Below are 15,345 nucleotides of genomic sequence, written 5' to 3' on the forward strand. Positions count from 1 at the left end.
GTTGCCTGTTTACCTATGACAATATACAGAGGATGTACAAAGTTATTTGCATGTTTGTATCACATTTAATTACAAATACATGTATAAATGTGACCGGGTGCAGGGGCTAAAGTTTTATGTAACTATTTGCAGACAGAAGTAGTGACAGTGGAAGTTTTTGAGGATTGTCCTTGTAAGCAGTTTATGTTTAAAGATAGAACTCGATGCCAATGGCATCACTGGGGATGCCTCCGCCTGGTAGACTACACGCCTTATTAAGTTGTGATTTGGGGATGGACATTTGACCTCACAGTAATCTTGACCTGATGAAAGTACTTGTATTTGCCTCGGAGATATTGTGTTCACAAGGTTTTCAGACAGACATTTGACCTCACCGTGACCTTAGACCTTTTGATCTCAAAATCTAATCAGTTTATCTTTGTCCCCAGATGCACAAATGGTGAAAGTTTGGTGAAATTCCTTTCATCTGCCTTGGAGATAGTGTGTTCACAAGATTTTCGGACAGACATTTGACCTCACAGTGACCTTGACCTTCGACCTTTTGATCTCAAAATCTAAATCAGTTCATATTTGTCCTAAAGCACACAAATGCTGAAAGTTTGGTGAAATTCCTTTCATCAGCCCTTGAGATATCGCGTTCACAAGGTTTCGGGACGGACGCACGGACAACCCGAAAACATAATGCCTCCTGCAACTTACGGTGGTGGAGGCATAAAAATGGCCTGAATGTGCAGAGAGCAACAGGTTGAGATGGTGGAGTTTGCACAGACTGCCCTCTAGAGGCACAAAAGTGCTGTTGTCAAAATATCCAGAACTGGAAGGAGAGATTTAAAAAAAAAAAAAAAGGTTCAAATGTTCTTGCTGTCAGTAAAAAGGTCTCCCATGGAGCAGCGATACAAATGAAGGAAGTCTGAATTCCAGATTGGAGCATTTGTATCAGCACGGTTTAAAAGAAAGAAAGCGCTCAGATCCAGTATCAGTGGGAAATTAAATAATTTATAACCGTGTCTTTTTGATGGAGTTTGTTCTTCACTCTCTGTGATGAAGCTTCTTTAATGTCATTGAAAGAGCAAAATAAAGAAACTTCCTGAAAGATGAAATGCACTGACACCACAGTTCTGTTGAATTCTTGCATCTGCTTAAAGTGTTGATTTATGTTTTGTGGGATTTTTTTTTTTAAGGTCATCTTCCTGAATAAGTTTTGTCTCTTGTGGACATGTGAATCTTCCACTAAACCTGGTTGAGACTAGAGGTGTGGATTGGGACTGGGATGACTTAGTTTGTTGGGTGAAGAACCATCAGAGCCACAATTAACACACCATGCTGACACTGATGCCATTTCTACCTCTGGGAGTTTTTCCAGTGTTTCCAGGGGCAAAGTTTATAGATATATGTATATATTTTGAAGAAAAAAAAATCTAGTTCAGGCCCTTCCTACATTTGTTTTAAATCCAGAAACACGTGGATATTTGGAGCAGTAAAGAGATACAGAGAATGTTTTCCTATCAATTCCAGCTGAAGCAGCTTCAGTTAGTTCAGATACAGTCTGTGTCTGGTTTTTGTACAGCTGCTTCCTCAGCTCCAGTCACTGTGGCTCTTCGGGCGCAGTAATAAACCGCAGTGTCCTCTGTCCTCAGACTCTTGGCCTCTAAGTACTGTGTGCTTGCTGGGACGTTTTCTGTCATGGTGAACTGGTTCTTCACAGACTCTGCATATATTGCTTCATTACTGCCTGTATCCATCCTCCCAATCCATTCCAGAGCTTTCCCTGGTTTCTGTCGTATCCAGTGTATGTTTCTGCTCGTCATCGAATATCCACTTATTTTACAAGAAATCTTCACAGTTTCTCCAGGTCTCTTGAACACAGCAGGAGACTGGTCCAGTCTGATCTCAGCACTGCAAAAACCTGCCAGATAAAGCAATTAGAAATAATCATGAACACATTCAATCATACACTCAGTGGGTAACAGAGAAAGAAGTCTCAGAGACCTTGTGTTAACATGAGGATAAAAATGCACTGCTGAATGACGCTCAGCCCCATAATCAAACTCTGTGATGGCTGGAAGTTCTTGAATTCAGTTGGGTGATATGAGCTTTAGCTGAGCAACGAGCTGATTTTTATGCAGAGCAAATAAGAACAGGATGGATTTGCATCGACATCCTTTTAACCAATAGAGTAAGGTCTATAATATGAAGATCCACGGGCTGATTTTGCATGTGCCGACGATGAGAGCAATGACACATTTTACAGTTTGTCAGTTCAGTTTAGTGGTTGTTTTTAATAATTGGTGAACATGCAAGTGACTTTCAGAGTTCTTGTAATTTAGTAATTTCCTTCACTTTAGAGATGGTTGTTCATTATTAATGAACATATTTTATTGAATGACAATGTTTTTAGTCACTGTCGATATCAGTGTTTATAATATACATGTTGAAGGTGTCTCTGAATTGATATGTTGAGTGTGTAGCTGTTGTTATTTAGACAATGTCTCTGCTCCTAATTCTGAGAGATAATACTTGTGTCTTTTCTCATTTCAGAAAAAAAGCAAGTTTCATGAGTTTAACCTCAGGAGAAGTGAGATACTGCCCTCTATAGGTGCAGAAACAATTACACATTTATTTTAACTGTTCATGAAATATTCTGTGAAACGAAGAAATGAGGGCGGAACGGTGGTGTAGTGGTTAGCGCTGTCACCTCACAGCAAGAAGGTCCGGGTTCGAGCCCCGTGGCCGGCGAGGGCCTTTCTGTGCGGAGTTTGCATGTTCTCCCCGTGTCCGTGTGGGTTTCCTCCGGGTGCTCCGGTTTCCCCCACAGTCCAAAGACATGCAGGTTAGGTTAACTGGTGACTCTAAATTGACTGTAGGTGTGAATGTGAGTGTGAATGGTTGTCTGTGTCTATGTGTCAGCCCTGTGATGACCCGGTGACTTGTCCAGGGTTTACCCTGCCTTTCGCCCGTAGTCAGCTGGGATAGGCTCCAGCTTGCCTGCGACCCTGTAGAACAGGATAAAGCGGCTAGAGATAATGAGATGAGATGAAGAAATGAAAAAAGGTTCAATATGACTAATCTTGAAAGAATATAATTTTAATGCAATTCTTTGATTAAAACTATTGTTTGTGTGTTTGAAATGACACAAACTATGAAAACTTCATTGCAGTGAAATTTATTGAAAACATGGGCAGGAGATTCATCTGATGGAGAATGTGTGGCTTTTAACGGAACAGAAGCCTCTTTATCAAATACTATAATTTTCAATCAAATATTTAAGGATCAGTAAAACAGGATTGATAAGTTTTGTTTCTTGTGGACATTCGGTTATACTGTACACTGGATGAGGTGTTTTTGTACAGGGATGTTGTTGATTTGTCTCACTGTGGTTGACGAGCGCAGTAATACACAGCTGTGTCTTCAGTCTGCATGTTCTGTCCTGTTAATGTTACTGTGCTGCTGGACGTGTCTCTGGAAACCTGAAACCTGCTTTTCAGTTTCTCACTGTAGTAAGTGCTACCGCTCCCACAAATCTGTCCGATCCACTCCAGAGTTTTTCCTGCAGGTTGTCGGATCCAGCCTGTACAGTAGCTTCTATCAGTTAATGAATATCCAGACACTTTACAGGTCAGAGTCAGTGACTGACCAGGGGTTAATACTGTGGATCCAGTCTGGATCAGCTCAACACAGTGAACACCTGGGGAAAAAAAAAAAGTTATTGTAATGAAAAGCAAAAAAAGCGATCACAAAAAAGAATGTATTAAATATCAAATGTAAAAACACTTACAGTGTACAGCTGCCAGCAGCAGCAGGAGGGATGTAGAGATCATGGTGTGTGTTGAAGCAGAAGTTAAAGCTCTTGGTCTTCACTGCTTAAATATATAACAGGGAAGGACATTTGCATGGAGACACTCCTTATCTTCAGGGAAATTTAATGGATTCTTCTACATGAGAAAACCTCCCCATCTCTCAAACATCTCTAATCTGTGAGTTTAAATATATCATAATTTTAAACATTTTGTCATGTCTGTTTGTAGATCGATCTATCAGTCCTGTTTGTGTTTCTGTTTTAACAAATCAGAAGCTGAAGGCAGTTGTTAATGAGTGAGTTTATCAGGTGTTTTCATGTGAATTCCTTCAAAGAAGAGGTAATTATCTTTTTATTCATTTATAGTTATTTTTAATTTGAACCCTTACTTTATAACAGCATGATAAAATGCATCGTCATGTTTCTGAGAAATCTCACACCGCAGAAGGATGTCATCCCATAATACACAACTGTGTCTTCAGTTTCTGTTCTTTTTGAGTTTTAATTTATCCAACCTGTGCTGTGGATTTTCCTCCAACTGATATCAGATGAAGTGATGAGGCCACATTGTTACAACCCGAAGGTCCTAGGTGCAGATTTGGATCCAATGAGCAACTCCAGAAATCACAGATAAAAGACAGGTGGACCTGTTGAGCAGAGCAGTGAGGCACACAGGCTGGAAGCAGTCACAGCAACACAGTCAGTCCTTTCCTGGCAAAGATCCGAAAAAGGCAGGGCAGACACAGAATACATGTCACACAAATACCAGGAAGAAATCCAAAAACAGCCGGCAAATGGTAAACTGGAAAAAACAGAATCCAGATTCAGTCACAGTCAAACAATCAGAAAACCAGGGAAAAGTAGCAGAGAAAAAACAAAAAGCATGAATTAGACAAAACCTGATGGCGAGTCTTTTTCTGTGTCATGTCATTCTCCATGCCGTATTTATACAGAGTAACTGAAAGCAAATTCAGAGCAGGTGTGCTAGCACAGCATGTGGAGAACGGGAAATACGGTGTGGAACACAAATGCACGTGTCAGGACTTGGAAGTTCTGGGCTGGATCATGACAGTACCCCCCCCCCCTTACGGATGCTTCCAGGTGCCCCAGACAGAGTTTCTGCATTTTTATGGTGGAAGTCCCTGAGGATCGAAGGGTCGAGGGTGAAGTGCGCTGGCACACAACACCTCTCCTTTGGGCTGTAATCCTTCCAGTTGACCAAATACTGTAACTGCTGACTACATCAACAGACCTCAAGTAGGCCTTGCATCTATCGATGATGCGAAGGGGAGGGGCCTCAGTCACACAGAGACACAAAAGGACAGGTAGATGTGCTGCATGGACTTGGGCAATGACAATTGAACCACTGTGGTGTTAATGACCTTAGAAATAGGAAAGGGACCAACAAACCCGGGGGCCAGCTTATGGGAGAAGACCTTAAGGGGGAGATTAGCTGTGGATAACATGATCCTCTGTCCCAGATGGTAAGCAAGAACTGGCCTGCAATCCTCTTGTACGCATGACTGGAGCGTAACAGGTGACATCTGGTGCATGCCCACACTCTGCGATAGCGTCAGATAAAGACTTGGGCCGATGGGACAGACACCTCCTCCTCCGGAAAAAGAGGGGGCTGGTAACCGAGGCAACACTGGAAAGGGGTCAGCCCAGTGGATGATGAGGGAAGGCTGTTATGGGCATATTCTATTCAAAGGGGAGCCTGGCTCCAGGAGGAAGAACCAGCGGATGTCAAGCACTGTAGGGCGACCTCTAATTTTTTATTTGTATGCTCCGTCTGCCCATTACTCTGCAGCTGGTAACCAAAGGAGAGGCTGGGAGTGGCCCCAATAAATTTACAGAATTCCTTCCAGAAGTGTGCTGAGAACTGAGGGCCTTTGTCAGACACAATGTCCATGGACCTGGAACACATTGTTGATTCACAGTTCTGCTGTCTACTTTGCTGAAGGCAGCTTCAGAAGGGGGACAAAGTGAGCAGTTTTGGATGAAAGATCGCTGATCATCAGGATGCAGGTGTTACACACGGAGCTGGGGAGGCTGGTGAAGAAGTTCACCACAATGTGGGACCAGGGATAGCGAGGCACAGGTAAGGGTCTTAGCAGTCCAGCTGCAGGTTGGTTGCTCATCTAGATTCTAGAATAGACATCACAGGCTGCCACAGAAGTCCTGACATCCCGCCGCATAATTGGCCACCAGACATGTTGCCAAAGGACAGTGAGAGTCTGAGCCATCCCGGCATAATAGGCTCGAAGAGAGCTGCATCCCCATTTAAGCACCTGGGAGTGCGCACAGAGGCACATTAAAGCAGTTGGGTGGACTATTACCTGGTCCCGGATCACTGGACAGAGCATTCTGGATGGCAGGTTCTATATCAAGCTGGGCTGCTGCCACTACACAATGAGCAGGGAGAATGGGTTCAATGGTGCCTTGCTGAGTGTCTGAAGAAAACTGCCTGGAGAGTGCATTTGGCTTTCTGTTCTTAGAGCCTGGTCAAAAAGAGAGCACAACATTAAAGCAGGAGAAAAATAATGACCACCTGGCTTGGCGTGAGTTGAGCCATTTAGCAGACTTGACAGATTCAAGATGGCAGGCAATGCGAAAAGAATGCATTGGGGTTCACCTTCCCATCCTTGGCTGACCTCTGAGACAGGATGGCCCCAACGCTTATGTCATCCACTTCAAGGAGAAACTGAGCGGCTGCATGAGGGATGATGAAAATGGGCACCATGGTGAACTTGCTCTTTAGTGAAAAAAGGCACTCTCAGCATAGTTTGTCCATGATAAGGGGCACTTCAAGGATGGGAGCTCAGTCAAGGGAGCAGCAATGGTGCCCTAGTTCCTAATTAACCTCCAATAGAAATTGCCAAACCCAAAAAAGTGCTAGAGTTCCTTCCGGGAAGAGGGAATGGGCCACTCAGAGACCACCTTGACCACCCTGGGGATACCAAAAAGCCCAGGAAGGAAATGGTGCACTTGTGAAACTCACACTTGTCTGCCGTGGCAAAAAGTTGATTCTCCAAGAGCCATTGCAGGACTTTTCTGACATGGGATCGATGAGTCTCCAGCACGGCAGAAAAGATGACAATATCATTGAGATACCCAAAGGCAAACCAGTTCATAAAATCTCCTCGGACATCAGTGATCAGGGATTGGAAGACAGAGAGGCATTAGTGAGCCCAAATGGAAGAACTAAATATTCATAGTGGTCAAGAGAAGTGGTGATTGCAGCCTTCCACTCATCCCCTTCTCTTATTTGCATCAGGTTCACTTATTCAGCATTGCAGAGGTCCAACTTGGAGAAAAACTGAGCCCCTGTAGTAATTTGAAGGCTGTGGACATGAGCGGTAGGGCATAGTGGTTCTTAACAGTGATAGCATTTTGTCCCTAACAGGCAATGCAGGGCCTGAGTGACTGAATTTTTTTCTCTCAAACCCCCCCCCCCGCACCTGCCAGGGAGGACAATGGATGGACAATGACATCCACTAGTGACTCTGAGATGTATTTGTCCATAGCCTCTCTCCGGGAGCGGGGGGGGGGGGGGGGGGGGATGGGGACAAACCCCTGGAAGGTGTGGTCTTGGGTATCAGCTTGATGGTGCAATCAGAGGACCGATGGGGGGGAAGAGAGGTGGCACAACCTTACTGAACACCAGATGAAGTTCTAGATATTCGGGGGGCACACCGGAAAGATCCAGTGTTTCATCAGGGCTGGTAACAAGAGGGGCCAGAGGAGTCACAGCCAAAGACAGGCAGGTCGCCAGGCAGCGAATACTCCAGGAGAAGACAGTCCCATCACTCCAGTTGATGTGGGGGTTGTGCAGTCCTAACCAGCAGAAACCAAGTACAATAGGCTAAAACAAGGTGTTCATGCTGTAAAAATAAATTGATTCGACATCATGACCTGAAAACTTCAAATTTACCAGGTCCATGACATGGGAGATGGGACAGAGTTCAAACCTCTTCAGGGTTCTGGTCACAAGGGGACAATCTAACTCCCGCAATGAGATGCCCAGTTCCTCAGCCCAGGAAGTCTTGATGAAGCTCTGGTCAGCACCAGACTCAATGAGGGTTTGGATAGATTGCATCTTATTCTGAAACATGATCTTGACAGGTAACGTTCTTGAACTTAAGATTTCGAAGTTCCATGCTGGATCATGACACATTCGAGCAACCTTACTTGATTCTCAATTGCTCAAATGAAGAACAGACTCTTACACAGTGTCTTTGGAACAGTCTTTGTCACCCAAATGAGCTGACAAAGTACAACGAAACAGAGAAATATAAAACTCCAGTGACTAATCCCAAGTCATCATGACAAAGCTAGACAGTACCCCAAGTCATCATGACAAAGCTAGACAGTACACAGTCTGGGTTGGTCACAACCATTATGCGATTATACAGTAGGCAGGGAAGCAGGGGAGAGGTGCAGCCTGAAGAGGTAGGTCTTCAGTCTGCATTTGAAGGTGGTCAGGGAATTGGCAGTTTTGACCTCAATGGGAAGGTCGTTCCACCAACAGGGAGCAAGGACAGACAGTTGTCTTGAGCAGACTGGGCAGGAGCAAAGAGGAGGAAGGACCAGGCAACCAGTAGCAGCAGAGCATAGGGCTCTGTCTGGCTGGCATGTAGGGTCAGATCAGACTCTGGAGGCATGCTGGACCAAACCGCTTGACTGCCTGGTAAGCTCGTGTAACCCAGATCCCACGCAGCTATGTTGTATTTTATCTTGAGTGTGTAGTACTATGGGACAGGGCCTGAGTTTGTTGTTGAACTGTTATTAAAATGAATTATTACCCTTTAATTTACCTGTTTTGAGTTTTACCCCAATTTTGATTTCTGAATTTCCTCAGCAAAATTTATAAGGACCACCACACAACGGTACATTAAATGCAATAATCCTTTTACAGGTATTTATATACAAAATGAAATAATAAAGTTTGGTAACTCTTTATGAAATAAAATATAAACAAGACTCAAAATGTTATAAATAAAAGGTGTACAAAATGAAATATCAGATTTCTTTAGTTTTCAAACCTCTTCCTTTAAGTTTCAAAAATCTCTTTTATACCTTTATAAAAACTAGATAGAACTCGACGCCAACGGCGTCGATGGGGATGCCGCTGCCTGGTAGACTACACGACTTAAGTTGTGACCTCAAAGTAACCTTGACCTTTGGCCTTCGTATTCTTATCATTTCATCTTTGTCCCCAGGTGCACAAATGCTGAAAGTGTGGTGAAATTCCTTTTATTAGCCTTTGAGATATTGTGTTCACAAGGTTTTTGAACAGACATTTGACCTCACAGTGATCTTGACCTTTGCCCTTTTGATCTCAAAATCTAATCAGTTCATCTTTGTCTTCAAATGCACAAATGTTGAAAGTTTGGTGAAATTACTTGTATTAGCCTTGGAGATATTGTGTTCACAAGGTTTTTGGACAGACATTTGACCTCACAATGACCTTGGCCTTAGACTTTTTGATCTCAAAATCTAATCATTTCATCTTTGTCCCAAAGTGCACAAATGGTGAAAGTTTGGTGAAATTCCATTCATTAGTCTTTGAGATATGGTGTTCGCAATGTTTGGGGATGGACATTTGACCTCACAGTAATCTTGACCTGTGACCTTTTAACCTCAAAATCTAATCATTTCATCTTTGTCCCAAAGCGCACAAATGGTGAAAGTTTGGTGAAATTCCTTTCATTAGCCTTTGAGATATTGTGTTCACAAGCTGGGATGTAGTGGTGCGTAAACGCACATAAACGCCGTTTACCCACCTCCAGATTTTAGGAAATAGCGTTTATGAACCTCTAAATATAGTTTACGCACGTCCAAGCATAGTTTACCCACCTCTAAATACAGTTTACGCATGTATGTCTCTTGTTTTATACAGATATTAAAACAGCTTTTCCGTTATTTTTCAATTGCCTACACCTAGTAGATCCTGCACAAGTTCTTGTGGGTTTTATCAACACTGCGTAGCCTACGCGTAGTAATTGTCTGTCTACCGCTCGCCCTCTTGCGGGAGCCAGCAGACTGCGAGATTCATTAGTCACTGATTACGTGTGTGAAGAAATGGATATTAGGCGATTTCTGAAGCGTCGGAGCATCACCCTTCCAGCTGATACCAGCAAAACGTCTCGACACAGTGAGTCCAAAAAGAATCCTAAACTTCACGTTTTTAGGATAAACTCCCCATCGTTTTGGTTTGTGAACCATGCCACTAACTAACGTTAGGTTGTTAACTTGTGCCAACAAATTAGCCTACCTTTCTGGCAGACAAATGACATTGTTAGTGCAGTCTAAAGTTTTTGGTAATTATTATATCAACATAAATTCAGTATTTGTAGCGCATTGTAAGACAAATAGTTGTCATTTCATGTTAATCTCGAAGTCATGATGACCGCATGCTAGCTTCATGTCACGGACATAATATAGAGAACTTAGGCTACGTTTACACTAGACCGTATCTGTCTCGTTTTCTTCGCGGACGCACTGTCCGTTTACATTAACCCCCCTGAAAAAGCGGGGAAACGGGAATCCGCCAGCGTCCACGTATTCAATCTAGATCGTATCAGCTCCGGTGCTGTGTAAACATTGAGAATACGCGAATACGCTGTGCTGAGCTCTAGCTGGCGTCTCATTGGACAACGTCACTGTGACATCCACCTTCCTGATTCGCTGGCGTTGGTCATGTGACGCGACTGCTGAAAAACGGCGCAGACTTCCGCCTTGTATCACCTTTCATTAAAGAGTATAAAAGTATGAAAATACTGCAAATACTGATGCAAATACTGCCCATTGTGTAGTTATGATTGTCTTAAGGCTTGCCATCCTTCCACTTGCAAGTAATAAGTGATATGCGCTGGGATCTCACACACAGCGGCTCAGTCCAGAATCGTGGCTTGTTCACTTCACTCGCGCGCTCTGTGAGCTGCGCAGGGCCGGAGTGCGCACCCTCCAGAGGGCACTCGCTGTTCAGGGCGGAGTGATTTGGAGCGCAGGATGCCTGCGGAGCCGAGCGTATCCGCATATTGGTGTTGCTGTGTGCACGGCTAACGGTTTTAGTGTCAACGCGAATCGTTTTAAGAACGTTAATCTGATGATCCGCTGATTCGACGTAATGTAAACGTAGCCTTAGCCTAAAGTAACGTTAGGCAAGTCACTCCTCCCCGCCCTTCTCGGTGTGTGGGTGTGTGTGTTTATTTTTTAAAGAAGGCTATAGCATTCAGATTGGGCAGAAATACTTGTCCACATGATTGGTGTACTTAGCCGTTTTAATTTAATTTTACAGATAGTGGTGGAGAGACAGAAGGAGGAGAGAGTGAGAGGAGGAAAATAGGGCAAAGAGAGGATGAAACAGGATCAACTACAAGAGGAGAAAAGGGAGGAAAAGAGAGAAGGCAAATGGATGGAGAATCAGATAGGCCTTTAAGAGAAACTTTGATAGAGGAAACTGAGGGAGAAACAGAGAGAGGAGAAAATGAGGGAAGAAAAACAGAAATAGACGGAACAGAAGGAAGAGAAAATGAGGGAGGAGAATCAGACAGAGAAGATGCAGAGACAGACGAAATGGAGGCAGAGGAAACTGAGACAGTATCAGAAAGCATCAGATGCCATCCACACATCTGGACTGAAAGTATGTGTAATTTGCCATTCTTACACACAGTCTTTATTTTTCTCTCTTTATTGATTATTTAGATTTCATAAACACCACTCTACTTGGTGTCTGTCACACACACACACACACACACACACACACACAAATGCTTGGACTCACTCACACATGCACACAAGTAAACACACATGCACATTCACACTCACACACACACACACACACACACGCAAACACTTTCATACACACATACAAAAGTTAACATTCTTCTAGTGCAAGGTCTACTGCTGTGATATATCTGTCAGCTTATGGATTTCATATGGCCTACTGTTGGTATGTGTAATTTGCCATTCTTTCACATTGACATTATATTTCTCTTTATTAAGATTTAATAAACCTCAAACATACTTATTGTGTATCTTGTTTTATGAATGATCTAGAGTAGAGACCTCAGGGAACCCTTGTCACACACATACATACATGCACTCACACAAGTACACACACATGCACATTCACAAACACTCTGTCATATACACATACACACACATGCACTGTCATGCACACACACACACACACACACACACACTCCTATGTGTCAGAAAAGTTGTTTCATACAATACGCATTGTAGCATCCTTGCCTCATGCTTGCGTCGACTATGAATTGGCCCTTACAACGTCGTGGTCCCCCGATCCCAAAATTTATAGTTTACCCACCTCTTTTTTTACCACTACACCCCTGTTCACAAGGTTTTGTGACGGACGCACACATGCACGGACGCACGCACGGACAGACGCACGGACAACCCGAAAACATAATGCCTCCTGCACCTTAAGGTGGCGGAGGCACAAAAAGTACAAAATACCTTTTTTATGCTTTTAAGTTACACCAAGGGCGGCACGGTGGTGTAGTGGTTAGCGCTGTCGCCTCACAGCAAGAAGGTCCTGGGTTCGAGCCCCGGGGCCGGCGAGGGCCTTTCTGTGCGGAGTTTGCATGTTCTCCCCGTGTCCGCGTGGGTTTCCTCCGGGTGCTCCGGTTTCCCCCACAGTCCAAAGACATGCAGGTTAGGTTAACTGGTGACTCTAAATTGAGCGTAGGTGTGAATGTGAGTGTGAATGGTTGTCTGTGTCTATGTGTCAGCCCTGTGATGACCTGGCGACTTGTCCAGGGTGTACCCCGCTTTTCGCCCGTAGTCAGCTGGGATAAGCTCCAGCTTGCCTGTGACCCTGTAGAAGGATAAAGCGGCTAGAGATAATGAGATGAGATGAAGTTACACCAAAATACCTTTTAACTTTCTTTAATCAAAAGAAGTACCTTTTTAATAGCTTTTATACAAAATAAATACCGTTTAGATACCTTAAATCAAAATAGTTACCTCTCAAAAACCTCTTAAACAAAAAATTACCTTTTGAATGTGGTTGATATTAACCAAACAGTTGTTAAATCACATACAAACCATCAAAATCACTCAATGTATATCTGTGGGCCCCCCCACACACACACACACCTTCACTCGTTAATCAAGAAATTTGACCCTGTTGCAGGCCTGATTTGAAGCTGGGGTGTGATGAGGCCTAAAAACCTTAATGGCCGCTTCACTCTGATGTGAGCAGAAAAAAAAAGCACGTGCAAGTTCAGTTAGTTTAGTTAGTACTCACGATTCCCAGACGAATTGTTAATGGGGATAGCAGTCACCGTTCAGCACTTAGTACACAGCATCACAGGAATCACAGGAAGAAAACAGCAGAGTCCGTCCCCTGGGAAGACCGGGAAAACCGCTCTTCACATCTCCTTTCAGCATATTCACTCAGTTGAGCCACAATACCAAACGCTATTTCATGGCGAATTAACGTGAAGTCTGTTTTAACTAGGAAGCATTACAATGCTACCGTAACAGTATGATGTCCAGGCACATATAGTATGCTAAGCTAACTAGCAGGTGGCTAACTAACATCACAACATCAGGTGGGATCACTATAATGGTTAGTTACAGCACAGAACAAAAGGCACATACTTATTTACCTTTTTACGAGTTACAATCAAGTTATTATCAGGACCACGAGTAGTCGACCTTGTAGATAAAACTTAGAAATACTCTCAGCAGCATGCTGCTCATCGCTCCTTTCTCCGGACACAGTACGTCTCTCATGAAACCCAACACTACCCTGGCCTGCGCCACTTGTCCCGCCCCATTTGAGGGAATGGCTTGGATTGGCTGTTAATTTGTTAAAGATCCAATAACAATACATAAACAGATTGACTGGCATTAACTGGTAACAGGTTAGGTTGCACGGCTGTTTACGCAGACTTTAGATCAGCAAACTCCTTTTCTCCTAAATTATGGATTTTAAAGAAACATTACTCTTTTTTTTACAAATATTTATTTAACATTTTAAACTATACATATGATATTTATGCATTTTTTCCAATACATACACTACCATTCAAAAGTTTGGGGTCACCCAGACAATTTTGTGTTTTCCATGAAAAGTCACACTTTTATTTACCACCATAAGTTGTAAAATGAATAGAAAATATAGCCAAGACATTTTTCTGGCCATTTTGAGCATTTAATCGACCCCACAAATGTGATGCTCCAGAAACTCAATCTGCTCAAAGGAAGGTCAGTTTTATAGCTTCTCTAAAGAGCTAAACTGTTTTCAGCTGTGCTAACATGATTGTACAAGGGTTTTCTAATCATCCATTAGCCTTCTGAGGCAATGAGCAAACACATTGTACCATTAGAACACTGGAGTGATAGTTGCTGGAAATGGGCCTCTATACACCTATGCAGATATTGCACCAAAAACCAGACATTTAGTAGAATTTAGCTAGAATAGTCATTTACCACATTAGCAATGTATAGAGTGTATTTCTGATTGTTTAAAGTGATCTTCATTGAAAAGAACAGTGCTTTTCTTTCAAAAATAAGGAAATTTCAAAGTGACCCCAAACTTTTGAACGGTAGTGTATTTTAACCAGTTTAGTATTATGAACTTGTGTGTTACATAACTATATACCTGCTGTGTTACTGATTTTATGAACTGTATGACAGGGCTACTAGTGATGTGTCGGTCTCGAACGATCCGGTTCAAAGAGCCGGCTCTTTGAAGTGAACGATGGGAGCCGGCTCTTCGGTGGGAGCCGAGTTGGGGAGCCGAATTAGTTTTTTGTCCTTAGGTGCCTCAGAGAGAGAGAGAGAGAGAGAGAGAGAGAGACACTTTCACAAAAAAAGTTGCTGTCCGATTGCGTCTTTGTGTTGTCTATTACCATTCAAAGGAGCCCCCGTTACAGCGAAACGCAGACCCACTAAGCTGGTGGGAGACCAAGGCTGCACTCTATCCACGGTTTACCATGGGCATAACCACCATAGGCACTGGGGGGGACATGTCCCCCCCCAATATTGGGAAAGTACCAATCTGTCCCCCCCAATATTTGGCGTATTAAATCAATATGAGACAAATAATATGCCATCCTGACAGCGCTCGAAACTAACGGTGTCCCGATGTCCCGGGGACCATAAAAAATGTCATCGGGACACAAAATTATCATATCTGGGACAATCCCGGGACAATGGGAAAAAAACAGATCTAGAAAAAAAGTTCTACATTAATATTATTTACAAAGCCGTAACACATACGTAGACATTCACCTAATTTGTCAATTTTAATTTTAAAACGTTAACAGCGAAAAATACATAGTAGCTACACTTTCGATGCACCTGCATCCGTAGGCTACAGAGCAGCGCATTCTGTTCGAGAATCTTCGGCCGGAGTCCGCATTATATGGACTTGGAATGGAATTGCTAGCGCACACGCTGCGCCGACTCTTGCCAGAACAAAAATGCTGAAGTGGTTGAAGCGGACCGACCGCGGGGAAGAAACTGAAAGCCCAGACATAACGTCTCCGGGACCTTCAGGATCCAAA

The 15,345-nt window shown here is 43.3% G+C and overlaps 2 gene segments (V, D, J or C); both read right to left on the reverse strand.

Annotated features, from left to right (window-relative positions):
• Positions 1 to 42: 42 nt before the first annotated feature.
• On the reverse strand, positions 43 to 2,189 carry LOC132869165 (immunoglobulin heavy variable 1-24-like). The segment is given in 2 exon segments: positions 43 to 1,906; positions 1,990 to 2,189. Coding segments are annotated over 2 exon segments (423 nt in total).
• Positions 2,190 to 3,147: 958 nt separating this feature from the next.
• On the reverse strand, positions 3,148 to 13,582 carry LOC132868356 (Ig heavy chain V region PJ14-like). The segment is given in 4 exon segments: positions 3,148 to 3,685; positions 3,776 to 3,857; positions 13,077 to 13,175; positions 13,441 to 13,582. Coding segments are annotated over 2 exon segments (360 nt in total).
• Positions 13,583 to 15,345: the final 1,763 nt, after the last annotated feature.

The sequence above is a fragment of the Neoarius graeffei genome, chromosome 20 (genome assembly GCF_027579695.1).
Source record: "Neoarius graeffei isolate fNeoGra1 chromosome 20, fNeoGra1.pri, whole genome shotgun sequence".
Lineage (NCBI taxonomy): Eukaryota > Metazoa > Chordata > Actinopteri > Siluriformes > Ariidae > Neoarius > Neoarius graeffei.